This window comes from Hyaena hyaena, unplaced genomic scaffold, assembly GCF_003009895.1.
Source record: "Hyaena hyaena isolate Hyena2069 unplaced genomic scaffold, ASM300989v1 scaffold_267, whole genome shotgun sequence".
NCBI classification, from domain to species: domain Eukaryota; kingdom Metazoa; phylum Chordata; class Mammalia; order Carnivora; family Hyaenidae; genus Hyaena; species Hyaena hyaena.
In genome coordinates, this window is record NW_024080903.1 from 1,913,621 (window position 1) to 1,941,039 (window position 27,419).

General features: G+C 46.4%; 2 protein-coding genes across 12 annotated transcripts; one reads left to right on the forward strand and one right to left on the reverse strand.

Moving 5' to 3' along the window:
• The first annotated feature begins 113 nt into the window (after positions 1-113).
• On the forward strand, positions 114-19,773 carry HSBP1L1 (heat shock factor binding protein 1 like 1). 9 transcript variants are annotated; one of them, XM_039245836.1, is made up of 4 exons: positions 114-295; positions 1,141-1,207; positions 2,536-2,630; positions 19,281-19,773. In XM_039245836.1, the coding sequence occupies exons 1-4, from the start codon at positions 245-247 to the stop codon at positions 19,491-19,493; spliced, it is 426 nt and encodes a 141-aa protein (XP_039101767.1). In that variant the 5' UTR covers positions 114-244; the 3' UTR covers positions 19,494-19,773. The 9 variants fall into 9 exon arrangements, with proteins under 9 accessions (XP_039101767.1, XP_039101768.1, XP_039101770.1 ...); XM_039245837.1 differs by lacking the exon at positions 19,281-19,773 and adding an exon at positions 3,504-3,617 and having other exon boundaries at positions 119-295; XM_039245839.1 differs by lacking the exon at positions 19,281-19,773 and adding an exon at positions 3,528-3,617 and having other exon boundaries at positions 120-295.
• On the reverse strand, positions 13,186-26,069 carry TXNL4A (thioredoxin like 4A). Of its 3 annotated transcripts, none has more exons than XM_039245833.1 (4): positions 25,965-26,069; positions 25,523-25,695; positions 16,751-16,854; positions 13,186-13,589 (listed from the first exon to the last, which is right to left on the reverse strand). In XM_039245833.1, exons 2-4 carry the CDS (start codon positions 25,673-25,675, stop codon positions 13,418-13,420), a joined length of 429 nt encoding a protein of 142 aa, XP_039101764.1. In that variant the 5' UTR covers positions 25,676-25,695; positions 25,965-26,069; the 3' UTR covers positions 13,186-13,417. The 3 variants fall into 3 exon arrangements, with proteins under 3 accessions (XP_039101764.1, XP_039101765.1, XP_039101766.1); XM_039245834.1 differs by having other exon boundaries at positions 25,944-26,018; XM_039245835.1 differs by lacking the exon at positions 25,965-26,069 and adding an exon at positions 22,680-22,739 and having other exon boundaries at positions 25,523-25,612.
• Positions 26,070-27,419: the final 1,350 nt, after the last annotated feature.

Here is a 27,419-nt window from a genome sequence, read left to right on the forward strand (position 1 = left end):
CCCCGGAGCCCTTCCCCCCAGGAGAAGCGACCTCACCTAGCCCCTCCCCGAGCCCCTCCCGGGCCCGCCCCCGGTGGGCGGCGCGAGCAGCCACGCCCTGCGGCTGCCTTCTGGGGCGTCATCCCGCGGCCGCGCGTCTCTGCGCGGCGGGGATCGGCGGGGCGGGGTCGGCCCAGCACCGCCCGGAGCCCCGCCCCGCCCGCACCCGCCCCGCGGGGCCGCCTGCACCGCCCGCGTCGCCGGCATGGACGCGCGAGGACCCAGAGCCCCGGGCGGGGACGCGCTGCGGGACGCGGTGAGCGGGGACCCCCCCACCCTTCCGCGCCCCTCCCCGCCCTGCCCCCATCTGGGCGCCGCACCCCCTCCCGGACTGCGCGTCCCCCCAGCCCCCCGCCTGGGGTCCTGGACTAGGGCCGGGACGCGGGAGGGCGAGCCGAAGGGGAAACTGAGGCAGGCCCCCCCCCGACCCCCCCAGGCGCAGACCCTTCGGGGCCCCGCGTCTCCTCGCTTCCCGTCCGCCCGGAAGCTGTATTCAAAGGCTGCTTTGTCTTCTGGCCAAGAGTGTTAGGTTATACGTACTTTACATTTTCTTGACAAAGGTTAAAACCAAACCCTCTGAAGGGAAACCTCCTGGTGGAGGCCGAAGCACCCGCCTCTGTGAGTGCAGCCCGTGCAGGGACACCGGCCTCTGCATTCCCATCTCTGAAATGGGGATCAGACTCGGGGGTGAGGAGGGAGCTTCAGCTTGGCAAGCCCCCGCGCTTGCTCGGACCCCAGCCCCAGCTAGGACCTACCCCAGGGGGCGGGAGACGGACTGCCGCCCGTCAAGGTTTTTAGGGCACTCTCCTAATTTTCCTCCTGGACATTTGATAGTTTTAGTGCTTACATTTAGGTGTATGATCATTTTGAGTTAATTTTTGCGCACAGTGTGGGGTCCATCTGCTTATTTAGGTAGTATTTGGCCATCTCGTCGTTCCTGCACGGTTTCGAAAAGAGTTCTTCTTAGCCTTTGAATTGAAAGGTCTTGGCACCTTGTCCAAAATCTAACTATATATTTATAAGGAGGTTCTATTCCCTGATGCTAAAACGTCCTACATCAAGAGTAAATATATTCAATTGTCTCATGGTTCATTTTTTCAGGCAGAAAACCTATTTCAGGAACTTCAAGAACATTTTCAAGCTCTAACTGCAACACTGAACCTAAGAAATATCCTTTCTATCTTATAACAAATACTATAATGCTTTTGAACTGTAAAATTGTCCAGGGATATCTTTTTGTCTGCTATTAATGGGTAGTTTTTGACCTACAATTTCCTGGTGTTTACATTTGTGCCTTTCCATGATATCCTGATGTACTAATTAGCACTCACAGGTAATTACTTCCTGCTTGACCAGCCCTACAGCGCTGTGTGTGGAGAGCGATGCACAATACTGCCACCCAGGCGGATTTCCCACCAAGCCCTGAATAAATCTGAGTAGTCCTGCTGAGTAACATGTATGCGCTTCCAAGGAATCAGAAACTTGCAAACATCATATGGAATGTCTTCAACACAGGGTGCCTTACATGGCTCTCCTGACCTGCGTTTTGTTTGGTTTTGCAACTTCCGCAGCTCACTGTCTTGTTAAGACATGAATTCAAACAGAATTAGGGTAGAATGTTTGTTTCCAGTTTGAGCAAATCCAGATAAGCATAATATCTGTCCTAAGACTTAGAGGGCTAGAGCTCACTTTACCAATTGAATTTATTCCTTAAGAATTGTTTAAAAGAGCCATGTGTAGCAACATGGATGGAACTCGAGGGTGCTGTGCTGAGCAAAATAAGGCAGAGAAGGACAGATACCATATGTTTGCACGTATAGGAGGATTAGGAGGAACTTAACGGAGGACCATGGGGGAGAAGAAGGGGGGAAATAGTGGAGGAGAGGGAGGGAGGCAAACCATGAGAGACTCTTGAATGCCGAGAACAAACGGAGGGCAGGTGGGGGGTGGGGGGAGAGGAAGGGGGGTGATAGGCATGGAGGAGGGCACTTGTGGGGATGAGCACTGGGTGTTCTATGGAAACCAACTCGACAATAAACTATTAAAAAAAAAATTGTTTAAAAGAGGAGCACCTGGGTGGCTCAGTTGGTTAAGCATCCACTTGCCACTCAGGTCATGATCTCACGGTTCTGTTGGCTGGAGCCCCGCATCAGGCTCTGTGCTGACAGCTCCGAGCCTGAGGCCTGCTTTGGAATCTGTGTCTCTCTCTCTGCCCCTCCCCTGCTCATTCTGTCTCTCTCTCAAAAATAAACATAAGAGAACTGAGCTTACAATTCAAAGGTTAAAGACACACTACAAAAACCTCAGGAAATAGTTCATTTGCACTGACCTTAAGGTATTAGTACATGCAGTCTTTGAATCCTTCGTTTTAAAAGTTGCACTGCCAGGGCATTTTTGTCAACAGCCTCGATGAGTAGTTGCAATTTGAAGCAAGGTCTCTCAGGATTTTCTGGCTGGTGCTCTGTACCCCGCATACAATTCTCCTTAACATTGTACTGGAAGAAATGGGAAATCGCATTGAAGATTTACAGAAGAATGTGAATGACTTAATGGTGCAAGCTGGGATTGAAAATTCTAGTAAAGAACAAATGGTAAGGCCATTATTAGGAAATTAATGTCTGTCTTTGGCATATATTTTGATTGCTTTCATCTTGAAAAATACACTGTGGGGATTATTGCCTCTGCACTACATGGAAAATCGTCAGGAATAATACGGACATGAACAAATGCTCTTTTCCAAATAGACTAAGAGAAACACTCCTTGTCATAGTTCCTTAAAAAGTATACAGTTTATTTATTAAAAAAAAAATTTAATGTTTATTTATTCTTGAGAGAGAGAGACAGAGCACGAGCAGAATCTGAAGCAGGCTTTAGGTTCCGAGCCATCAGCACAGAGCCCGACACGGGGCTCAAACCCAGGGACCGCAAGACCATGACCTGAGCCGAAGCCGAACGCCCAGGCGCCCCCAAAAGTGTACAGTTTAAATGATAAGCTCTACCATTTAGAAATTGGATTTTATTAAAGTGCTTTTCACAACCACTCCTCAAATTATACTTCTGTCAAAACACAAATTATGACGAGTTAGAGATTGGGGGTTATAAAATAGTTTCTGTCAGAGACAACGAGTCCATACGACCGCTGGAAGAAGACGCGTGTGCATTGAGCCCTCACCCAGCACAGTGGTTCGTGAACATTCCACCCCGGCCTCTCGCAGTGCAAACCTTTTCAGTGGGATGTTGCATTCAGTCTTGGGAAGATGCAAATAAATGCTTGGCTTCGGGTCTCAGGCTGGATTTATATCCATGTGCCATATGCAGAGAGTCACAACTTTATTTTATTGAGATACTTATGTCTATTTTATTCTGATATATTAGAATAATAGGTTATTCTCATTATAATATTTCTGATTGTATAAGCAGTTCTGACTGAACAATTAGGTGCCTTGTTTTCCTTGTTTTACCAGCTCTTTTATAATTGTTATCCTAAGTCAGCTGGCAGATTATCCCCACTTCTGCTCGATCAGAACCAGTTCACCTTTCAGTGACTTATAAATATCTACATCTGGGGTCCTGCTGCTGCCGGAAAGCACTGCAGACGCCGTGTCTCTAGGGTGGAAGACACAGCTTCACCCAATCAGGCTGCCTCGGAGGGGGCCCACCTGCCCTGAGCGCCCCCCCCGCCCCCCCCCCCCCCCGCCCCACAGTACCTTCGAATTCTCTGTTCTCCGGGGGGGGGTGTGGGGTGGGACCCTGGGCACCTCCTATTTTGATTCTACNCCCCCCCCCCCCCCCCCCCCCCCCCGCGGGGCTGACTTGGTGAGCAGAGGAGAGCCTCAGGGCAGGAAGCTCTGCGATCTGGCACGCTGCAGGTGCAGGCACGGGACAGCCAGTCCCTTCCCCCGTCACCCAGATCTAGCTTGTGTTTTAAATTGGTCAAAACCACTAAATATTAGGCAACAAGTCAAATGATCAAATAGGTGTGGAAACCTCACCACATGATGTCTACGCAGCCTGAGAGAAGGTCAGATGTCCAAGCGTGTTTAAAAGCGGTACTGTCTTCTAAATGAAAAGACCTAAATAAGTGGAGATGTTTGCATAAATCTACGTTTGTTGGTTGTGCGAGGTCAGGGTTAATGCGGGGCTGGCTTGTGCTGTGAGCCTCAGAGCATTCTGCACACTTCTCAAGCCCGTGTTCCAGTGTGGGGACCCCGAAACGTTAAAAACCGCTGCTCTGTATTCTGACAGATCTGGCACTTTGTCAGTCTCCCCATGCAATGACTCTGTAACACCTTTCCCGCAGTCATGTAGTGGCAGGTAGGCAGTGAGCGGGTGGCGGGGGAGGTCTTCCCTCCGGGTACTTGCGTGGTCAGTCACGGTGGAGGAACACTGATGCAGGAGTCGGGTTTCGGTGTTTGAAGAGAACACGCCATTTATACACCTGCAGTTGTGAATCCACGCTGACTCCATCTTCAAAAATGAAAACATCTGTGTTTTTCTGTATACTGAATTTTTCCAATCCACAAATGTTTTACTTATTTATTTAAAAATTTTTTAACATTTATTTGACAAATTTTTTAAATTTAATTTTATTAAACAATTTTTTTGATGTTTTATTTATTTCTGAGAGAGAGAGACAGCGTGAGCAGGGGAGGGTCAGAGAGAGAGAGAAGGAGACACAGAATCTGAAGCAGCTCCAGGCTCTGAGCTGTCAGCACAGAGCCAGACATGGGGCTCGAACCCACGAACCATGAGATCACGACCTGAGCCGAAGTCGGACTCTTAACCAACTGAGCCACCCAGGCACCCCGTCTCTTTCAAAGATAAATAAACATTAAAAAAATAATTACAGGAAATTAAGGTAATTTATTAAAAGCTTTGGGTTCCAGGTTATCTAACTGTACATTAATTGGTATCTAAACCAACCGTTACCTCTTTCAAATTTTTTCTTGCAGATCTGAAGACAGTAGACCAGTCACTTCAAAATGTGATAAAGTCAAAGCTGTGCTTTTTGAATAATATGTTGCATAATATGTTGCATAATATGAGTTCTGATTTTTTAATTTAATTTAAAAATTCCTTTTAATGAAATGAAAGATTAAGAGAACAATGCAGTAAGAACATAGTTTAGAAGGTGATTAACCACTTGAGAAAGACGGTTGGAAAAGGGCAGAGCATCTTTCAACTGCGCACCTCGTATTCCTAAGACCTGGGAGAAAAGCATAAGCTATGTTAGGTCAATTTCTTTTCCTGAATTAAGTTCTATATAGATCTTTTTTAAAAATATCATAAGCTGTTTTCTGATGGAGACTGCTTTTCAAATAACTGCATTCTAACTCAGCTTTTCCAGTCATACAGTTCTTGGAAAGAGCCCCTTTAATCTGTTAGTCCAGATTCTGATAGCAGTGTTCTGCAAACCCAACCCAACCCAACCCAACCCAAGAAAACAGCTCGTCTAGTCCTAGCTCACCCCCACCCCCCTGCCCCTGTGGAGGTGGTTACCAAGGAGAAGCGCAAAGATCACACTTCAGCTTATTTCGTAGGTTATACAGAGACATTTTCAAATAATCGGCCAATTCACCTCTCAGAGCCAAAGTAAAATAGAGCTATGATCACCTTAAAGGAGGTCGGTAATAGGCTCTCATTGTAAAAATAACATGATTCCTGCATATGAGCTAAATTGTATTCATACAAAAGCCAAAATCACTCATCATTCTACAGTTTAGAATTATCCACTGTAAACATTACAATTTTATATATGGTTGATTATGTTGTTTATAATCTGTTCTCTTTTCATACCATAAACATTTTTCCATCTGAAAAAAATTTTTTATGGCTGACTACTATTCTATCACATGGATGTAATAATTTAACCATTTCCTTAACTGTTCCTTGGACATTGACGCTATTTCCCACCATCTCACTATTATAACACTATAAGGAACACCGTCACCATGAATGCTCTGCATGTTTCATGAAGGTCAGAAGTGTGACTAAAGACCACGTACATTAGTCGAATGCATTTAAGAAATGAAGTAAAAATGAATCATTTTATACTTCCCAACAGTGGTGCATGTCTTTCTTTTTTTAATCCAAAGTTTTAAAATGGCATTATTTAAATTCAGTATTCTTGGTGACTTAAAATCATGATAGTTCTATTGGATTATGTGAAAAATCTGAAAGCATTTTAGCTGCTATTATAATTTTAGTAGAAACTAGACATTTGAATTGAAGTTAACCAAACAGATATGAGTCCTCATTAATAACATAGATCACAATTCAAAATCCAGGATTTTTAAGAGATTAAGTAGGTAGAAAAGAAAGTTTCTATTAGTTATTAACTAAAATAAAAACATTAGGGGCACCTGACTGGCTCATTTGGTAGAGCGTGTGACTCTTGATCTCAGGGTCATGAGTTCAAGCCCTACATTGGGCATGGAGCCTACTTAAAAAATAAAACAAAAACAGTAATACTGTCCAAAAAATACTAACTTCTTTCTAAAGAAAGTTCCGAGCAGATCCTCTTTCCTCTTTTATAGTCTGACATTTAAAGTCTTGAATATTCACTCAAACCTTTAGAGAGATTATTTGACATTTTAGAATATCATACCTGTTTCAACATGTTCCTTAATTTTTATAAAGGATTGATATTCTCTGGCACACACATATATTTAAAAGAAATCAAAATGCTTCCATAAAGAAAAAGGGGAAAGTAGCAAATGAGTTTACATGTGCTTATATGTGCTTATTCCAATCTAAACTAGATTAATATGGAACTTCAGTAGCAAGCAGTTTATTCATAAAATACTTAAGTGAAATGTTGTGAATTCAATATCAAATACTATATTCTTATACTTGCAATTTAAAACTCATTTAACACAAAAGTTTGGAACTTATAAGATGACCAAGCTTAGTAACAAAGGGCTACATTTGTTTTTTTGTTTTTTTGTTTTAATATTTTTATTTATTTCTAGGAGAGAGAGAGACAGCGTGAGAGGTGGAGGGTCAGAGAGAGAGGGAGTCACAGACTGAAACAGGCTCCAGGCTCTGAGCTGGCAGTCAGCACAGAGCCCGACGCGGGGCCCGAACCCACGAACCGCGAGATCATGACCTAAGCGAAAGTCGGACGCTTAACCGACTAAGCCACCCAGGCGCCCCCAAAGGGCTACATTTGTAAGGCACTAGTTCTGGATGCAATTGTCTGAAGTTTTAATTCTCACATTTAATTTCCTTTTTTAAAAAAGTTTATTTATTTTTGAGAGGGAGAGAGAAAGCACAAGTGGGGGAGGGGCAGAGAGGGAGGAAGAGAGAATCCCAAGCAGGCTCTCAGCTGTCAGTGCAGAGGTGGATTCAGGGCTTGAACTCACAAACCATGAGATCATGACCTGAGCCAAACTAGGGCACTTAACCGACTGAGCCACCCAGGTGCCCCTAAATAATTTTTTATTTTATTTTATTTTTTTCTTTTATAATTTATTGTCAAGTTGGCTTCCATATAACACCCAGTGCTCATCCCCACAAGTGCCCTCCTCCATACTCATCAGCCCCCTTCCCCTCCCCCTCCACCCCCATCAGCCCTCAGTTTGTTCTCAGCATTCAAGAGTCTCTCATGGTTTGCCTCCCTCCCTCTCCCCCACTATTCTTCCTCTTCTCCTCCACCACGGTCCTCTGTTAAGTTTCTCCTGTTCCACTTATAAGTGAAAACATATGGTTTTGGTCCTTCTGTGCCTGACACCCTCGAGTTCCATCCATGTTGCTACACAGGCCAGATTTCATTCTTTCTCATTGCCATGTAGTATTCCATGGTATAGATAAACCACATCTTCTTGATCCATTCGTCCGTTGATGGACACTTAGGCTCTTTCCATGTTTTGGCTATTGTTGAGAGTGCTGCTATGAACACTGGGGCCCATGTGTCCCTGTGCCTCAGCACTCCTGTGTCCCTTGGGTAAATTCCTAGCAGTGCTACTGCTGGGTCATAGGGGAGTCCTATCGTTAATGTTTTGAGGAACCTCCATACTGTTTTCCTGAGGAGTTGCACCAGTTTACATTCCCACCAACAGTGGAGGAGGGTGCTCGTTTCTCCACATCCTCGCCAGCATCTAGAGTTCTCTGATTTGCTCATTTCAGCCACTCTGACCGGTGTGAGGTGGTATCTCAGTGTGGTTCTGATTTGTATTTCTCTGATGAGGAGGGATGCTGAGCACTGTTTCATGTGTCTGTTGGCCATCTGGATGTCCTCTTTGGAGAAGTGTCCGTTCATGTCTTCTGCCCATTTCATCACTGGATTATTTGTTTTTTGGGTGTGGAGTTTGCTGAGTTCCTTATAGATCTTGAATACTAGCCCTTTATCCGATGTCATTTGGGACTATCTTTTCACATTCCATCGGTTGCCTATTAGTTTTATTGATTGTTTCCTTTGCCGTGCAGAAGCTTTACATCTCAAAATTTTTTTCGTGTTTATTTTTGAGAGAGAGCCCGGGAGGGGCAGAGAGAAAGGGACACAGAGGATCTGAAGCAGGCTCTGTGCTGACAGCAGAGTCCCTGATGTGGGGCTCCAACTCACGAACCATGAGATCATGACCTGAGCTGAAGTGAGATGCTCAACTGACTGAGCTGCCCAGGTGCCCCTATCACCACAGACTTTTAACTCTCTTCCCAAATCCCCTTTTACCTCCTCCAAGGGGACAGAAAGATCTTCTCAGAACCAAAATCTCATCACGCTACCCCTGGTTCCCAAGGCAAAGCCTCCCAGAGCTGAATCCCCAGCCTGTGGCCACTTCACCCAACCCCAGCAATGGCCCAGTTCCCAGGCAAGCCCAGCCTCCTCCCACCATGGGCCTCTGCTCCCCACAGGTTCTCTTCTGGAATGCAATCCCCCTACACCCTCTTAGTTAGCTTTTTAAATACCTGATCTCAGCTTGAAAATACTTTCCTGAGAGATTCTTTCCCTGAATCCGCATCTGGGTCAGATCTACTTTTTACATAATGTCCTAGCACTCTACCTATTGACTATCACAGTTGTAAGTTCACTTCTACGTGATCATTTGGTTATCTTCACAAGGCAGCAAGAAACCAGATTGATTTTGCTCAGCCCTGGGACCCAGGAGCTGCTCAAAGATTTTTTTTTTTTTTAATTAAGTTAATGAATGAATTTCAAGAGTTTCAAAATACTTTGTAATCTTTTATATGATGCTTTTTGTCCATGGAGATGTGTGAGAGCTTGACCACTTGACTGAACAAGAAAACCAAAGGCCAGAAGGAGGATGTGGGCCATTGCAATGGCTGGGGAAAACTAGTGGGGTGTCGCTCCAATATAGCATCAAGGCAGTACAAACCTCATTACGACACTGTTGGTGTTCTTTGTATAGCTTTTGATGATAATTGTAAAACTGCCGTAAAAGGATACTATAACCAGATTCATTTTAAAAGCCATTAATAAAAATGATATAGGAAAAACTATTCAAAATGGCACCCACATAAAGTGAGTCCTCCCAAAGTTCCCCATTCTGATTTTCAAGACATCACAGCTTTCCCAGTTAGCACCTCAACTTTCAGATAAGAAACCTGGTGAGGCCGGGACACCTGGGTGGCTCAGTGGATGAAGCATCTGACTTCAGCTCAGGTCATGATCTCACGGTTTGTGAGTTCAAGCCCTGCATCAGGCTCTATGCTGACAGCTCAGAGCCTGGAGCTGCTTCTGATTCTGTGTCTGCCTTTCCCTCTGCCCCTCCCGTACTTGTGCTCTGTCTCTGTCTCAAAAATAAACATACATTAAAAAAAAAGAAAGAAACGTGGTGAGGCCATGAACACATCCTATATTTTAACTGAGCAACCTAAGAAACAAAACTTTTGGTGCCGTGTTTAGAAACATCAGTGATGTGGTTTTTAGAATAGTGGTAGCTTTGATTTTTGTCAATGCCCTGACAAACTCATCCCTTCTCTGCACGGGCTCAGAAGTTAGAAAAAGGCAGTCTACCCTAGGGACCAACACATAACACAAACACACAAGGTTGCAGGTTGTTTTAATGTTCCAGTACTCTGTTCTGGACGTCTGAGAACTGTATGTAAAATGACATCATACCATAGTACCTCACACCCAGCTTCTCCAGTCGGTACTTTCAAATTCATCTATGTTGATGTGTGTAGCTCTACTTCAGTCACTAACTGCTGTGTAATAGCCTTTTGAATTATGTTTTTCACTGGACTAAAACTGTTTCCAAATAATACTGCAATATACACTCTTGCATATCTCCTCTGTGTCCGTTTCCCTGGGGTACTTGATTACTTACTGGGTCCCTGAATATATTTTGTACCTTCAGGCTTGTTGCCTCTTTGTTAGCTGCCACGACTAATTCCTGGACTTTGCACAGAAACTATCCTGGGGAGGATGGGAAACAGAAATCATTCAGATTCAGAGAACCAGGGGTATTGGTATACTTTCTACACTAGCTAATTTCAACTTGAATAAAGCAACCTGGCAGCAGTGAGGCAAGGTTTGGTAGCCATGCCAGATTTAGGTTTGAACTTGGAGCAACCTAAGCTTTAGTTTCCCTCTATAAAAACTATCCACCTGGCAGGTGTTTAGAAGAATTTGAGAAAATGGTTTGCAAAACACTTAGTTCTGGGCAAGGTAAACAGTAGGTACATAATACTAAGATATAAACTTGGAATGAAGAGACCAAACTATTAGAAATTCAACTATACTGCAGTTACAGAGTACCAGTGAAAAAGTCATTAAAATCAACTGTAAGTGAACTTATTACAACTTATATATCCCACAGATTTACTGTAAGCACAGAGTAGGTTTACAAATGTGGAGTGTAAATTTTTTTGCTTATTTTTTTGTTAATAGCTAATAAAGCTTTTATTGAGATGTAGCTCACATGCTATGCAATTCATCCAGTGAACACAAACAATCCAATGGCTCTGGTACATTCACAGATGCGTACAACCATAATTTTAGAACATTTTCATTGTCTCAGGAAGAAACCCACTCCCACTAGCTATCACCTCCCTCCTTCCCCTCCTCCTAGCCTTTTTTTTTTTTTTAAATGTTTTATTTATTTTTGAGAGAGAGACAGAGCATGAGCAGGGGAGGTGGCAGAGACAGAGAGGGAGACAAAGAATCCAAAGCAGGCTCCAGGCTCTGAGCTGTCAGCACAGAGCCCAATGCAGTGCTCGAGCTCACAGACTGTGCAATCATGACCTGAGTCGAGGTCAGATGCTCAACTGACTGAGCCCCCCAGGGGCCCCACCCCTCCTCGTAGTCTTAATCAACCACTAGTATACTTTCTACCCCTGTGGGTTTGCTCATTCTGGATATTTCATATAAATAGAATCATACATGTACTGTCTAGCCTCTTTCACTCACCCTGACGTTTTCAAGGTTCACCATGTCGTAGCCCACATCGGTAGTTCATTTCTTATGTCCAACTAATATTCCGTCGTATAGATGTACCGTATTTCGTTTATCCTTTCTTCAGTTGATGGACCTGCGAGTTGTTTCCCCATTTTGGCTATCATGAATAATGCTGCCACCAATGTTCTGTCCAAGGTCCTGTTCAGTTCTCTTGGGTAGATAGGTTAAGACTGACATTGCTGGGGTCAAATGGTAATTCCGTTTTATTTTTGAGGAACTGCCAAATTGTTTTCCAAAGTAGCTGCACCGCTCCACCTCTCCACCAGCAGTCTATGAGGGCTCCAATGTCTCCCCCGTGACCACACCTGTAATCTGACCCTCTGAATCTAGTCACATGCATCTTAGTGGGTGCGAAGGGGCATTTCCTGGTTTTGATTTGCATTTCCTTGGTGAGTAGTGACAGTGAGCTTTTCCTAGGATTTCCTATCTTGGAGAAACACCAGAAGTAGAATACTGTCTATTATGTCAGGTACTTGGGGTCGTGTGGATGTTCCCACTAGCCCCTCATTTGATATGGGATTATACACCCTATTTTGTAAATGGGAAAGTTTAGGCTGGAGTAACGAAGCTGAGAATTTGCATTTGTGTTTTAAATCTACTTAAGGCACGTCGTTTGTATTTGTGGCTTGTACTTGTGTTTCAACCAGTCAGTCTGGCCATAGCAGTGAGTGCTTTCACACCAGTGAGGGCCCACCTGGCACCGTTCGGACACTATTCTAAGACATGGGACAGCAGACACACAGACACACAGACACACACAGACACACACACACACACCCTGCACTCCAGAGACAACAGAGCTCCAGGAGGCCACGTGCCACGGTTCGTGGCAGAGCCTGGCTGGGACGCCAGACAGGGCTTTGGGGGGTGACCCCACGCTCCACACAGGATGTTCCTGGGGCGATCCTAACCACTCACCCACCAACACGCTGCTCGGGTAAGAAAAACTCAACACTGGAATAAGGAAACCAGCTGTAGGTACTGAAGAGTCACAGTTCCTACAGGGCCGGCTTAAGTGTGTTAGATACAATCTTTGGAGGAATAAGAACTTCTTACTCTTTATATTTAAAAGGAAAATTAAGAATCATTATTTTGTTTTACTGTTTTTATAACTAGAAGACTAAAAGATAACTTTTTCCCCCAAGTGTATATTCTTTCTGAACTCAAGCGTTTGGATTCTGTTGTGGGTTGAACTGTGTAAATTGCTATGTCAGGAGTTCTAATCCCATGTGCCCTCATTTGGAGATGGGGTCATCACAGATGTAATTAGTTAAGATGAGGTCATACTTGTGAAGGGTGGCCCTCATCCAATGACCGGTGTCCCTGTAAGACAGGGAAATCTGGACAGAGACCCGCACGCAGGAAGAAGGCCGTGTGAAGATCTGGGTGAAGCATCAGGCCAAAGATTGCCAGAAACCAGCAGAATCTAGGAGAGGCACAGGGACAGATTCTCCATGACGGCCCCAAAGGCACCAGCCCTGAGCACACCTGGATCTGGAGTCCTAGCCGGCAGATTCGTGAGCCCACTCACTTCACTTCCGCTGTCACCCTGTCCGCGGTACTGTTACGGCAACCCTCAGAGATTCCCGCGGCCAGGTGTATAAAACACAACGGCCCCACAGCACACACGCCTGAATTCCACTCCAACCATAAAGTTAACAATTAGTTCCTGACTACCAGATCCGGAATCTGTATGTCAAGTTTCCTAAGAAATAAGCAATTATGGCTTTCTGTCACTGCACATTTTATTTATCTCAGCTAGATATTTGCTAATAGAAAAATACAGTGGCCAGGCAGAAAGTTGAGGCCATGCAACCCTTACTGTAGAGAACCTCCAGCCCCCTGGGCTGCTTCTACTCGTCCAGCCTTCCAAACGCTCTAAGGCTTTAAACAGTTTAAGATATTCCCACATGGAAAGGACTCTGCAACATTTACGTGCAGAGACACCGGGCCGAGAGCTCAGTATCTGTACTTTGTAGAGTAGTCCTTTGGAGACACGACCAGACCACGGCCTTTGCGGGCACCTCGGTACACGGTCTCGATTATGTCTATCATTTCCTGTTTGTCTTCCATGGCCCAGTTGATCTTGTTGTTGTTGCCAGTACCCAGGTCAATCATGATGTGCTTATTCCTGCAAAGAGGAAACAGGGGATGGACGGTCAATGCTCACAAAAATCCTCCTAAAAAAGAGTTCCACGAAGAAGATGCCTTCTGTTTTACACCTTTACAAACTCTTGTTAAACATCACTGAAGACAAGAACACACAGTCAAGAGGATCTACTGTGATTTAGGAGAAGATGAAAACCCAACTGCTCGTGTGGAAGCACACGGCTTGCACAGGAGACCAGCTCTCTCTTGGCTTCTCCGTTTCCTTAGGACAAATATCCCACAGGGTAGTCAAAAGCTCAAAGGACACAGTTTTGGTCACTTGGACCCAGACGGTTGTACTAATTTACTCAGGAAACACAATGGATGAGTTTTTCATGATGCTCTTGTGAGCATTTAGTGTACATTTTATTAAAAGCCCTACTAATTGTGAAATTTGTATTTTGCATTTCTATAATCGGAGATGTAGACAATCCTTCACAAATTTATTTTTTAAGAGGCTACTTTTAAAAATGAATTTACACGTGCACTTTACAAAAGATATTAACCCTGGTTGTCCCTGGTGCACTAATTTTTTCCAGGTTTGCTGAAGACTGATTAGTTTTCATCAATTTAACTTTTCACTTCTACAAGATCGAAGTGCTCCATCCTGCAGTCTGGTTTGGCCACCTTTTAAACAGAGTGAGCATCCAAAAGGCAAATCTGATGTTCCTTTTCTGCCACAAAATTTCACTTCTAGGATAACGTTCCATGTTCTCACTCTGGCCCAGGAATCTGAGGGTCTGGACCCTGCCCCTCCACCCCCCTGGGAGGGAAACTGGGGGTCTGGACCCTTCCCTCCCACTCCTTCCCCCCCAGTCTCCCACCATCACCCAGGAGCCACTCCATGCTCTCTCAGGCTCCCGGAGGAACGCGGCACAAAGCTCAGGCCCGTGTGCCGGCTCCCTGAAAGGCTCAAGCTCACCCTAACCTACCCAAGCTGCTGCTTGCTCCTTGCCGCCCTGACTCGGTGTTTGTATGTCTATAAATACCCATCCTCTGGCACCTGTTTCCCTCTGCTAATTCACTCAGCTGTTCCCAACTGAAGAAGTTCTGTGATGGCAGGAACCACGTCCCTGCACTAGACCACAAAACCTGGCAGGACTCAATATACATTTTTGGTGAAAACATTAACTGAAGTCCCGCCACACCTAGGGTGAGGACTCTGGGTCACAGAAAGAGATGTTCTGTCGTCTTCTCTGAGAGCAGCCTCCGTCCTAAAACACCAGCATGTGCAGACAGCGGGGGTACCGCTCCCCAGAAGGGCTTGGGGAGTTTCGAGGAGCACGACAGAAATGGCCCAGGCTGCCTCCAAGGGCCTGTTAGGAGAAACGGACTTGGAGAGCACGGCTGGTGCCGGCTCCGCAGGAAGGGAGGAACTCGCGCTGTCGGCGATGGAGGAAAGGGACCCGTTACCCAGCAGGACATCGTGACAGCACCCTGCGGTTCTGCGGGGAGAGCACGTCATGACTGATGCACTTGGATATTCAACTGAAGAAATACCAAGCAAAGTCTTGAAGGTGCTGCCTGGTTTCTCCCTGCTTACAGTGAAAGGAGAGAGACAACCTGGTATAAGAGCGGTGAACAAAGAAAGACGGCAGAAGATGCTGAAATCCAGAAATGGCTGCAGAGTAGCAAGTGCAGAGAAAAGCCAGCCACACGACCTTCTGCTGAAGCCCAGATACACTGTCACAAGAGAGGGAGGTGTGCCTCATGGATCTTCCCGACACCCAGGCCAGGGGCTGCAAGGGACAGAGGGTGCAGTGACAGGAGGTGACAGGAGACGACAGAGGACAGAACCCGACGTGCTGCTGGCTGAAAGAGGCTGGGAAATGGCCCAGTTGCAAATGCCTTTCATGAGAAGGGGAGGGAGGTCCGGGAAGCACCCGCCCAGGGCTGGGGTGTCGGCCCCCTTCCTCCTCACGTCCCCTTGGGAAACCAGACCTGTTTCCTACGCTGTCCCACACTGTGCTGGGAGGGCTGGGGCCACAGCAGGCGGTGTCCAGGAGCCTAAGAAGCCCTGTCCACACCTGATTCTGCATATGGGAAGGATGGGAGTCTTCGGAGCCAGAGGGCAGACTGCGGTAGGCAAAGTCCTACATGAAACCCTGTGAATTTCCTGCCACAAGCCTGGGACTGTGATATGAGGACCACCAAGGCTGTGACCAATGACATTACACACAGATGTCCTGGAAGTTACTCATCAACTGACATTAAAATAAGGAGCTAATCCTGGATTATCTGGATGAATCTATTCCAGTCACAGCCCTTTAAAAGCAGAACAGGAAATTGCAGACTGTCCAGGCTTCCGAGGCGGAAGGGCCTCCAGGAGCAAGGAGGGGCCCCGGCATACAGCCAGCAAGAGGCCAGAGACCTCGGACCCAGGACCAAGGAATTGGATTCAGCCAACAACCAAGTGGCTTCTTCCCAGGCTCACAGTCCAGGTAAGGCCCAGCTGGTGATTCTGACTTGCTGAGACCGGAGCGGGGCCCCGCTGAGCCTGCCCGCACCCTCACTGAGAGCACTGAGCTTGTAACTGGTGGTGGTGTAGCTACTGGATTTGTGCTTGTTTGTTACACCGAGTATAAAGCTAATACACGCCCTATACAATCCACCCAAACGTCCCTAACCAGGTAGGGAGCTCCACTTTCGGAGTATGGTCTAATGCTTAATACTGCCATTTACCAACTTTTGTATTAACAACAAACAGTAAGAGATTTTGGCAAAACATCAAATGGTGACTTCTTTCTAAATTGAATCTCCACAACAGAACTTTTTTTAAAAAATTCATGATGGGGCGCCTAGGTGGCTCAGTCGGTTGGGGATATGACTTCGGCTCAGGTCATGATCTCACGGTTCGTGGGTTCGAGCCCTGCGTCAGGCTCTGTGCTGACAGCTCAGAGCCTGGCGCCTGCTTCAGATTCTGTGTCTCCCTCTCTCTCTGACCCTCCCCTGCTCACACACTCTCTCTCTCTCTCTCAAAAATAAATAAAACATTTAAAAATTTTTAAAAAATAAAAAATAAAAAATTCACGATGTTACTTGACTTTATTACATAAACACCGTCAAATATGAAGATCTCCTGATTACATCAGACTTCCAAACCAACAATATTCACCTGAAATGACAGGTTTAAAGAGAGCATACCTGAAGAAAAACATGACGGTGCACGGATCATATAACTCATACATCTTGTTGAAGTCAGGCACTTCTGTGATATCCACAAGATAGATAACTGCAAAATTTTTCACCTAGAAGAGATTGAAACAACCTTGTACAACAACACACCATGTTTTTATTCTACAAAAGCATATTAAAAACAGAAACAAGAATTTGTGTAGAAGAGGACAGTTTTCAAACCAGCTCCCCAATATTCTTTCCCAGCAAAGCTAATACACAGGGAGACAATGCAACACATTCAGGACCCTGACAACTGGCTGTTTACACCTCGTTTTGCCATTTTCAGAATAGCAAGTTCTGAGAGCCCACAGAAAATCTCCACAGTGGGCTATTCACGCTGATACAGTAATAACCTATCTGAACTTTCCCAGATTTGTACTTCTACGAATACTTAATTGCACGCAGTAAACAAGTGCTTTAAAACACGCTGCGAGAATCCGCCACACACATCCCTCGTTGATTCAGGTGTGCACGCTTGCCGGTACTAAGACTGGTAGTCCAAATAATGCTGTATCTAACCAATATTCTTTCATTTTTTCTCTAATTGCAAGTTCACCATAGCAGATTTAGAAAACTCTGAAAACTGTAAATAAGATAGAACACCAGAATTGCTACAAATGTATTTTTATTTTTATTTTTTAATGTTTATTATTGAGAGAGAGAGAGAAAGAGAGAGAGAGAGAGAACAAGTCGGGGAGGAGCAGAGAAACAGGGAGACAGAAATCTGAGGCAGGCTCCAGGCTCTGAGCTGTCAGCACGGAACCCATCATGGGGTGTGAACCCACGAACCGTGAGATCATGACTTGAGCCGAAGTTGGATGCTCAATGGACTGAGTCACCCAGGTGCCCTACAAATATATTTTTATTGAACCCTTTCCCATTTTTTCTAGTATATACACACACATATAAATCTGTTTATACTGTTTTGATAAAATGTGATCACACCATATGTATTTTATATCCTGCTTTAACTATGAGCATTCTCTTATACAAATTATATACTTTCCCAAAGGACAATTTTCAGGGCTACATAATACTTCATCAAACAACTATGTCATTAGTTTACCTTCTTCTATTATTTTCTGATTTTTCCTGAAAATAATTCATATTTTTCATTAATACTAATTATTCACCTGTGAACATTCTTATCCTTAAATCTGAGTACACATTTCATTATTTCCAAAGAAAAAATTTCCAAAATAAAATCTCTACAACAAAGGATATAACTTAACGGCCCTTATAGGGGTGTCTCGGTGGCTCAGTTGGTAGAGCATCTGACTCTTGACTTCAGCTCAGGTCATGATCTCATGGTTCATGTGTTCAGGGTGATAATGTGGAGCCTCCTTAGGATTCTCTCTCTCTCTCTCTCTCTCTCTCAAAATAAACAAACAGAGCAAGATGGCGCAGCGCTGAAGTCTGACCAACAGAAGGCAGGTCTCTCAAAGAGCCTAGCTGTGAAAGGAGGGAAGTTACTAAGGGACCTAGGCGTGGAGCTGGGGACTCTCCCGTCACCCCCCGATTCCCTCTTTCCTGGTGACAGAAGAGAAGGCAGCTGTGAAGTCAGGCGCACCACGCACTGTGTGTCCAGATGGCCTCTGTGGAAAGTATTCTTTTCACATCACCACGGCCCTCAGACAGCAGGGATGGGTAAGCATGTGCCTGTAGAGCACATGCCTCTGTAGAGCTTCCCGGCAAAAGTGACCCTGAGTGTCCGTAAGGTGCTGCCTACCCCTACATTTCATGTTATCATTATTCCTTTATTCCTTTCTGCATAACACAACAGAGATACCACAACTTAAAACGATAGATGTCAACGTTATAGTAAAACCAAACACACACACGCATACTTGTCTCCTAAAGCATAAACTGCCAATCCAATGAAAGCCCAAGACGCCTTTCAGATTCAGTGTGAATCATTTAGCCAACTGGCTCCAGTCCCTAGAACCTCCACATCTCCCAAGTTAAAGCAGAAATGGACACAAGAAACCACATCCTCTTAAAAGTGATCAAAATACATCACATCTATTTTATACAAGAAGACATTCAATTATCCTAACTCAGTGATATACTTTTCACTATAAATGTTGGTTTTTATAGTGAGACTTTAAGAGCAGGCCCTATTTTCCCTTTGCCTCCAATGATGAGGAAGAAAACTGTAGCTCATTCAGACGTAAAAGAACGAAGTGACACCACAGTACTTAATTCTTTTCTTCTCGTCTATATAAACTACATTATGGTTCTCCAGACAAATTTGAGGCCTCCAAGGCTAGGAACCACATCTGTTCTCTTTACTGATGTGTCCTCAGAGCCAAACAGTACCTGACTCATACACAGGACTAGTAAATGCTTATTGAGTAAACTTTAACCGTAAGCTTGTATTCTGAAATGTGAGAAACACGTTAATGTCACTTAAAATGTGTTTTCGGACAGTGTAAGATTACGTAACCCTGAGTTCAAACACAACTGCCCTCAGATGTCTGGTACTTCTTCCTGACAGGAGGTTTTCAAGCTCCGGCAGCTGAAATACTTGCAGAGGAAGGGCTGGCACATCCCATCTGGGTGCCAGGTGAGGACCACACAAAGCACCAAGCGGCCTCCTTCGCAATCTGTGCAACCTGCCCAGCCCTTCCACTTATCAAAGCTTCTCCTACTGTGGGTTCCACGAATTCTGTCGCGATGCCTTCCACACAGCCTGAACGATGTTGCCTGAACGTTTCACACCCACTCATGAATCTGTAGTTAACTAAAACCCTATGTATTTTTTATAAAAGTGAAATGAAGCTAGAAGTCTATTTTCTCCACTTGAAAAATACTCATTTTGGGGCGCCTGGGTGGTTCGCTGGGTTAAGTGTCCAACTCCGGCTCAGGTCACGGCCCTGCCGCTCATGGGCTGGAGCCCGTGCTGGGCGCTGGGCTCTCCGCACTGAGCCTGCTTCAGCTCCTCTGGCTCCCTCTCGCTCTGCTCCTCCCTCGCTCACACTCTCTCAAAAATAAAATACACATAAATAAAAAAACGTTCATTTTTAAAGTATACAGATGGAATGAAAAAACCACTACTGTGTGTCCAGCCCAGTATTTTTAAGCAAACTCTACCCCAAATGTGGGTCTTGAACTCATAACTCTGAGATCAACAGTTGCATGCTGTGATGACCGAGCCAGCCAGGCGCCCTTCGGTATATAACTTGTTTAAAAAACACGGCTGGAGCACCTGGCTGGCTCAGTCGGCACAGCATGCAACTCTCAATCTTGAGAGTATGGGTTCAAGCCCCATGTGGGGTATACAGACCACCTGAAAGAAAAAAACAAAAACTTGAAAATATAGAACAGTCAAATAAAATCAACAGTACGAGTGTCAAAGTGAAAAGTGTTTCCCTTTCCCCAGACCCACATGTTCGCTTGTGAGGAAATCACAGACTCTCTGCTTCCTCTAGCTGGCATCATTAACAAATACCCACGTTATTTAAAAACCTCTCAGAAGCTCAGTCGGTTAAGCACCCGACTTGAGCTCAGGTCATGATCTCACAGTTCGTGAGTTCGAGCCCCGCGTCGGGCTCTGTGCTGACAGCTCAGAGAAAGTCTGACGCCTACTTTGGATTCAGTGTCTCTGTCTCTCTTTGCCCCTCCCCCACTCATACTCTGTCTCTCAAATAAAAACATTAAGAAAAAAAAAGATCATTTTTAATAGCCAAATAACATTCCAAATAGTGAAGAGGATGTTCCCAGTTAAAATCCCAACTGTCCATTTCTGAACCTTGACAAATGACCTGCCAGTGCCTACGTCAGGGAGTGGTCATGGGGACCACAGGACAGGTCTGTTTCCTACGTGGCAGCATGACTGGTCTACGTGCTCAAAACCCAGAGGTCACAGTCATCACCATGTTCTCCTGTCATTAGATGTTGCTGTTGTTTTCGGTTATGGTAGAAATTAAAGCAAAAGTCTTGTGGGGCATAAAACTTTGTCTATTGAAGAGGCAGGTTACTGAGCATAAGGTATGACTATTCTCAAGGCTTTGTGTGCAATGCCAAACTGCCTTCCTAAAGGATATGAGCTTTACATGTACTTTAATACAACTTTCACCACACCACAGAGAACACCTTTTTATCTCTGATATACCGAAGAAACGACAGCACACTATCTCAACGTGTGCATCTCTGAAGTTTACTTAACCATTAGAATTTCCTCTTTTTTAGGTTCTCTGCCCCTCTACCCACAGGGATTATTTATTTATTTTTTAGAAGTCATTTTTTATAATGGTACTTTAAACTTATTTGCGTAAGTCTAGTATATCTAAAATAATAATTTGCCTGCTATGTTTACAGTAATTTCAATCAGCTATTAGACAATATTTTTAAAAAATCAAGAACTCTATGTACAAATTTCATTTCTATTATCAAGTTGTTTCTTAATGTATATATTCTTTTGGTCATCTCTAATAGTAACAATGCCTTCTGATCCTGTTGCCTACACATTTTACAAGCACCCCTCCAGCAAGTCACTGATTAAGCTGTTCAGTAGCCCTTCCACAAGCCACACAAACTGCCTCCGAAAAGTAACGCATGCAAATCAGTAAGACAGAAGGCGGGCACATGACGCCAACCACCATTCCACCCTCCTGTTCGCAGCTCCTCTCCTCCTCCAGCTAAGAACCCACCTAAAATGCTGGAAAAAATCTTCTGGACTGTCAACTGGCACTATGTATTTTATTTAGAACAGTTAATTTTTAGGTTAATTCATGTCAAAGCCATCAAAAAACTGCATGGTAACTTCATTTTCCCAAACTAAGATCTGCCTGATTAGTTCAACAGTAACTCTTAAAAACTCTGTGATGTGAATGGTAATGACACCAAGAACAGTGGCTAAGAATTACTGAATATACTGCTTACTATGTGACAAGATGTGTTCTAGAAGTCTTTTTATATTAATTCTGACCTCATGACTGCCCTCTGGGGTAGGCACTACTATCCCTTTCCTACAGATGACTACAATGAGGCACAGAGACCATTTATTTAAGGCCATACAGGTAGTAAGTAGCAGAAACTAGGTCAGTCCCTACCCTTACTGCCCCTCGTAGCTTGCGGCCAGCTCCAAGGTTCTTATATCCAGAAACACAAATCCATAGCAAACATATACATTTTGTTGGCTCTTATGAGATTCCTCACTTGACTGAACACCAACTTCCAGTAGAGTTCAACTCACTTTACGTGATGCTTAAGAATGGTCCCCCTAGGCTGGGGCGCCTGGGTGGCTTAGTCGTTTCAGTGTCTGACTTCGGCTCAGGTCATGATCTCATGGCTCACGGCTCATGGGTTCGAGTCCCGCATTGGGCTCTGTGCTGACAGCTCAGAGCCTGAAGCCTGCTTCAGATTCTGTGTCTCCCTCTTTCTGGCCTCCCCCACTCATGCTCTGTCAAAAATAAACATTAAAAAAAAAAAGATGCTCCTCCCTAAAGTCATTTCTAAAATGTTCCATACATATATTTGTCTTATAAACAATTTAACGAGAATGTACGATCATTGAAGTTTTGCATATTTTAAACTCTACTTGTTTGGGCTTTTTACCACACAAAAATTAAATGTCCCATTATGGGATTTTGGTAACAGTGAGCTGTGACAAACTTCCTACAAAATGGTAAGACAGCTCAGAGATACACGAAACCTTCTCTCTTTGAAGCTGTGTACAAAATCAGCTGATAAACAGGAAACTTTGTTTATTATCACTCTATCACCCATCTGCAAAGTCCTTAAGCACATCTCTTACGTTTTTAGAGCAGCTCCAAACTCCTGCAGCACCAGGTGGGGTCAGGAGGTTGGCAGGGTCAAAGCATCAAGTCAACACACCACATTCCAAAGAAACAATCTGATCAAGTCCAGCCTAAACAGAGGAACTTTTACTCACTTTAAAACAGCCGGTATCCAAGCAGGGCTCGTAACAAGATGAGGGCATGCCCCACTATTTCTGCAGAGGGAGATTTTTAAATAGAGAGTTAAGTTGTTCTGTATGCTAACATTTTAAATTTCACATAATCCTGTTGAGATTCCCCAAAAAGGGCTTACAGAATTATAAACTCTTATTTTGCTTTTATACCAAGAAAAAAATAAAACAATAATCTTGTGATGCATTTCAAGTTTGCACTTTTTAGTAACTCCACTATAACATTATTTTAAAAGTTTGTTAAAACAGAAATCCAAATTTTTGGACAAAAGAAAAAAATGCCTTAAAAAACAAAGAACTCAAAGCGGGGCCCAATTAAGCCATTCTTATCAATAGGTTCAGTACCTAAGAGTACACCCACCAGGACACGGTGATGCGATCTGTACCTGACACATAACGGACAGAAAGGGGTGAGTAAAGCACAGCTCCTGTAGAAGTCCCTAAAACTCTACGTGAACACAAAACCTGTCTTCGAGCTAAAAGCATTTTGCTGGGTTTCGCTCAGATACGAGGAGCCGAATGAGCCTCACCTGCCTGAGTACCGTCCCCTCGCACGGAGGCAGCAGGTGCCGGACAGCGCCTGGTGCTCAGGCCACGGCTGCGGCGCAGAATCCAGGGCACACACCCCTAGTTACTTCAGGGTCAACAGGGCAATGATCTGTTCCTCAGAAAAGTGCTCTCTGGCATCTCTTCCCCCCACGCGGTAGCTCCTGGTCCTGACTGCCACGGCCGAAGACAGACATGACTCCTGGCACCACCTCATTTATGACTTCTGACCCCGAGTAGGAGGCCCCAGAGACAGAAACCTGCTGCTCTCCTGAGCCCCCAGGCACCTCCTCAAGCTCCTCGAGGAAAGGAGCGGAATGGCTGCTAATCACAGCACCCCTATTCGGACCCTGACCTCTGCTGCGTTTTTGAAAGGCGCACTAGAATTCCCAGGGGAGCTGGGCCTGCTTCTGGACCGCACCCCAGTCCAGAAGAATCCGAATCTCTGAGATGCACTCTGGTAAGTATCCCAACTGGCACTCACGATGACTGACTGACGGAACGGTCCCAGCGCTCCCAGCACCGTTGCCCCGTCTCACTTTGCCTCGTACCAAAGAGGAGACAGTGAAAATCAGCAAAGGAAGAAGGTCGGATAGTTTGGGCTTTTTAAACGTTTATTTATTTATTTTTGAGAAAGAGAGACAGAGATAGACAGAGTATGAGCAGGGGAAGGAGAGTGAGGGAGACACAGAATCTGAAGCAGCTCCAGGCTCTGAGCTGTCAGCACAGAGCCCGATGCGGGGCTTGAACCCACGAACTGTGAGATCATGACCTGAGCCAAAGTCAGCCACTCAACTGACTGAACCACCCAGGTGCTCCCAGATAGTTTTTTTTTTTTTTTTTTTTAAGTAAAACTATACCCCATGTTGAGCTTGAACTCATGACCCCAAGATCAAGAGTCACATGCTCTACTGAGCCAGCCAGCCGTTCTGAAGGTCAGATAGTTTTTCCTTTCCTAAATACAAAATATATCCTTACATCTATTGTTACCTACTAAAAGGTGTTGTTTTAACCCCTTATCACTGAGAAAGATGAAATGTTAAAAAAAAGAAAGAAAATGAATAAATGTTAAAAAAAAAAAAAGAAAGATGGCTTCAACGTTTCTATTACTTTCACTCTTTGTTAAAATAACCTCTCAGGACTCTTGAATGCTGAGAACAAACTGAGGACTGATGGGTGTCGGGGGGGGGAGGGGAGGAGATGGGCACGGAGGAGGGCACTTGTGGGGATGAGCACTGGGTGTTAAATGGAAACCAACCTGACAATAAACTACAAAAAAACAAAATAATAAAATAACCTCTCAAATTACTTACAGAATATTAATACATTAAAGATTTTATTACCACCCTAACATATTTGTTTTTTGCTTTATTGCTACAAATTAAAGTTATCTTAAAATCACCATGAAGGAGGCACCTGGTTAGCTCAGTCAGTTAAGAGTCTGACTTGGGCTCAGGTCAGGATCTCACGGGCGGGAGCTCTGCGTGGGGCTCTGTGCTGACAGCCTGGAGGCTGGAGCTGCTTCAGGTTCTGTGTCTCCTTCTCTCTCTGCCCCTCCCTGCTCGTGCCGTGTGTGTGTGTGTGTGTGTGTGTGTGTGTCAAAAATAAACATAAATTAAAAAAAAAAAATCTCCATGAAGAAATTTAGAAAAGCCCCCAGCCCCCAGTTATACAATAGTGTCTGCACTTCTGCACCAGCAGACAAGACTGACAAGCAGTGTACTAATCCTGCGCATCAGGAAAACTAGTTCCAGGAAGCACAATTCTATTTTCTAACACCTTGTGCAACGGGATCACTCTAAGGTACAAATCAAGCGACTTACAAAGAGCGTGGTGGGGCACAGGGGAAAAATAGAAGGAAAGGAACCAGATTAACACGAACGTTCTGCTTTGCAAATACAATAAACAAGGTCCCAAAAGGGGATAACCCTTCAAACTGAACTAGTTAAGTAAACTCTATGCTCTTGCCAAGGCCTGTGGGCGTTTGTTCGGGCCACCATAGGGAAGGAATCATGAATCATTTTTAAAATCTGGAAGTCTTTGGAAACTTCTCCCAGAGAAATCACAGGGCCTACTCGACAGCGTCAGGGCCACGGCGTCCACGCCGCCTTGGTGAACGGGCTACACCTCAGGCGTGACGGCGAGAGGAAGGGCACCGGGCGGATTCCAGCCGCGCTTCTCACGTCTACCGCCGGCTTGCAGAGCAAAAGCAGCATCGGCCACAGCAGAAGCCGATCCCGGACGGCGGGGGCGCGCGTTACCTTTTCGGCGATACTGTACAGGACCTCGTCCATCTTCATGCAAGTGGGGTCCCAGTCGTGTCCGAACCGGATGACCACCACCCGGTCTTCCTCCGAAAGGATGGCCTGGTCCACCTGCCAGCCGTTGTGCAAGTGCGGGAGCATGTACGACATCCTCAGGGCCGCTCGGGTACCTGCGGGGCAGGAATCCCACGCTCCGGCTCCTCCCCGCCCCACCGCCCCGCCCGCAGGGGGGCTGCGCGTCGCCCCCGCCCGCGGCCCTCCTCCCGCCGCGGGGAGGGGCCCAGGGGCGCCGCGAGACCCCCCGAGGGGCCCTGGGCAAAGGGGACGCCCGGCGGGCCACGGCCCGGGCGCGGGGACCCGAGGGGGGGGGCCCCCCGACCCCCCAGCTCTCCGGCCCCTCCCTCCCCGGACCCCTCACCCCCGCTCCGTCCGCCCGCACCTCCGACCACGGAAGAGTCCCGCACCGCGGCGCTTCACGGCGTGGACCCGCGCCGGACAGTGCGTGCGCGCCGACGTGAGCGTGCGCGTGTCCGCCGACGTGCGGCGCGACGTCCGGAGCCCCGGGCGCTGGAGTCTGCGCGCCGGCGGTGCGCATGCGAGGAGGTGGCTCCGGCGCGGGCGGTTCCGGCGCGCAGGCTGCCGGAGCTGGGTCTTCCCCGGCAGCCGCCGCGGTCGGGAGGGGCCCGGCGTCACCGGAGCTGCCGTCCGTCCCCTCCAGGCCCGTCAGGGACCCAGCTTCAGCGCGCCTCCACGGTGACCCCGGCGGTGGGGAGGGCCGACGGGACCAACGAGGCGGGGTTCGGGACCGGACAGAGGGCACCCCCGTGGCTGGGGGAGGGGGGCGGGACAGAGGGCACCCCCGTGGCTGGGGGAGGGAGGGGGACCGGACAGAGGGCACCCCCGTGGCTGGGGGAGGGGGAACGGACAGAGGACCCCCGTGGCTGGGGGAGGGAGGGGGACGGGACAGAGGGCACCCCCGTGGCTGGGGGAGGGGGGCGGGACAGAGGGGTCCACTTGACGTGAGGTGTGTGAGTGGGTGCTGGACTGAGGACCCTGGTGATGGGGGGGGACAGGGGTTGGACAGCGGATCCGGTGCCTGGGGCGAGGGGGACCGCTGGAGGCCACAGAGGATGACGTCGCGGAGAGGGGCTCTGCTGTTTGCTCCCACACCACGGGCGAATCGGGCAGCCCTGCTCCCCCGACACCGATGCAGTTGGTTGACTCGAACCAGCCTGAAAACAGGAGACTAGTCCCCGCGGAGGCGGAGATACTGCGATGGAGCCGCAGGACTTGAGGTTGCTGTCCCGCCACGTTCAAGCGTGTGGCTCAGCGGCTCTAAGCACGTTGCGTTTGGTGCCACCATCAGCGACATCCAGACGACATCTTTTTTGTTAACAAACTTAGTTGAAGTACCGTCTGCGTATTTAAGACGTTCTTTCAAGTTAAGGTGTTTTTTTCTCAAGAGTTGTGGAACCGTGAGGGCCTGGGTGGCTGAGCCGGTTGAACCTCCGACTCTTGATTTTGGCTCAGGGCATGACCCCCGGGTCGTGGATCCAGCGGGTGCGGAGGCTCCTGCGGAGCATGGAGCCTGCTTGGGTTCTCCTGCTCCCGCTTGCGCCCTCTCAAAAAGAAAAAAAAAAAAGTTGTGGGGCCAATAGTATGATCTGTTTGTAGAACGTCTTCCTCATCCTGAAAAAAATCTTGTACCTAGTTAGCATCATTGCCATTTATTCTGTGACCACTGCTAGCCTGTTTCCCATCTCTGCAGATTTGCAGAGATTTGTTCTGGACATCTCAAGACATCAAGTGGAAACATGTGTGGTCTTTAATGTAAAAAAAATGTTTTCATGTTTATTTGTTTTTGAGAGAGAGCACAGCAGGGGAGGGGCAGAGA

Coding starts and splice junctions, on each gene's coding strand:
- HSBP1L1 (XM_039245836.1), top strand. CDS start 245: ATGGACGCGCGAGGACCCAGAGCCCCGGGCGGGGACGCGCTGCGGGAC. Junction 296..1,140: donor GGGACGCGCTGCGGGACGCG/GTGAGCGGGGAC, acceptor TCATTTTTTCAG/GCAGAAAACCTATTTCAGGA. Junction 1,208..2,535: donor TGCAACACTGAACCTAAGAA/ATATCCTTTCTA, acceptor TTAACATTGTAC/TGGAAGAAATGGGAAATCGC.
- TXNL4A (XM_039245833.1), bottom strand. CDS start 25,675: ATGTCGTACATGCTCCCGCACTTGCACAACGGCTGGCAGGTGGACCAG. Junction 16,855..25,522: donor TGTACAGTATCGCCGAAAAG/GTAACGCGCGCC, acceptor AATCTCTTCTAG/GTGAAAAATTTTGCAGTTAT. Junction 13,590..16,750: donor ACCGTCATGTTTTTCTTCAG/GTATGCTCTCTT, acceptor TCCTCTTTGCAG/GAATAAGCACATCATGATTG.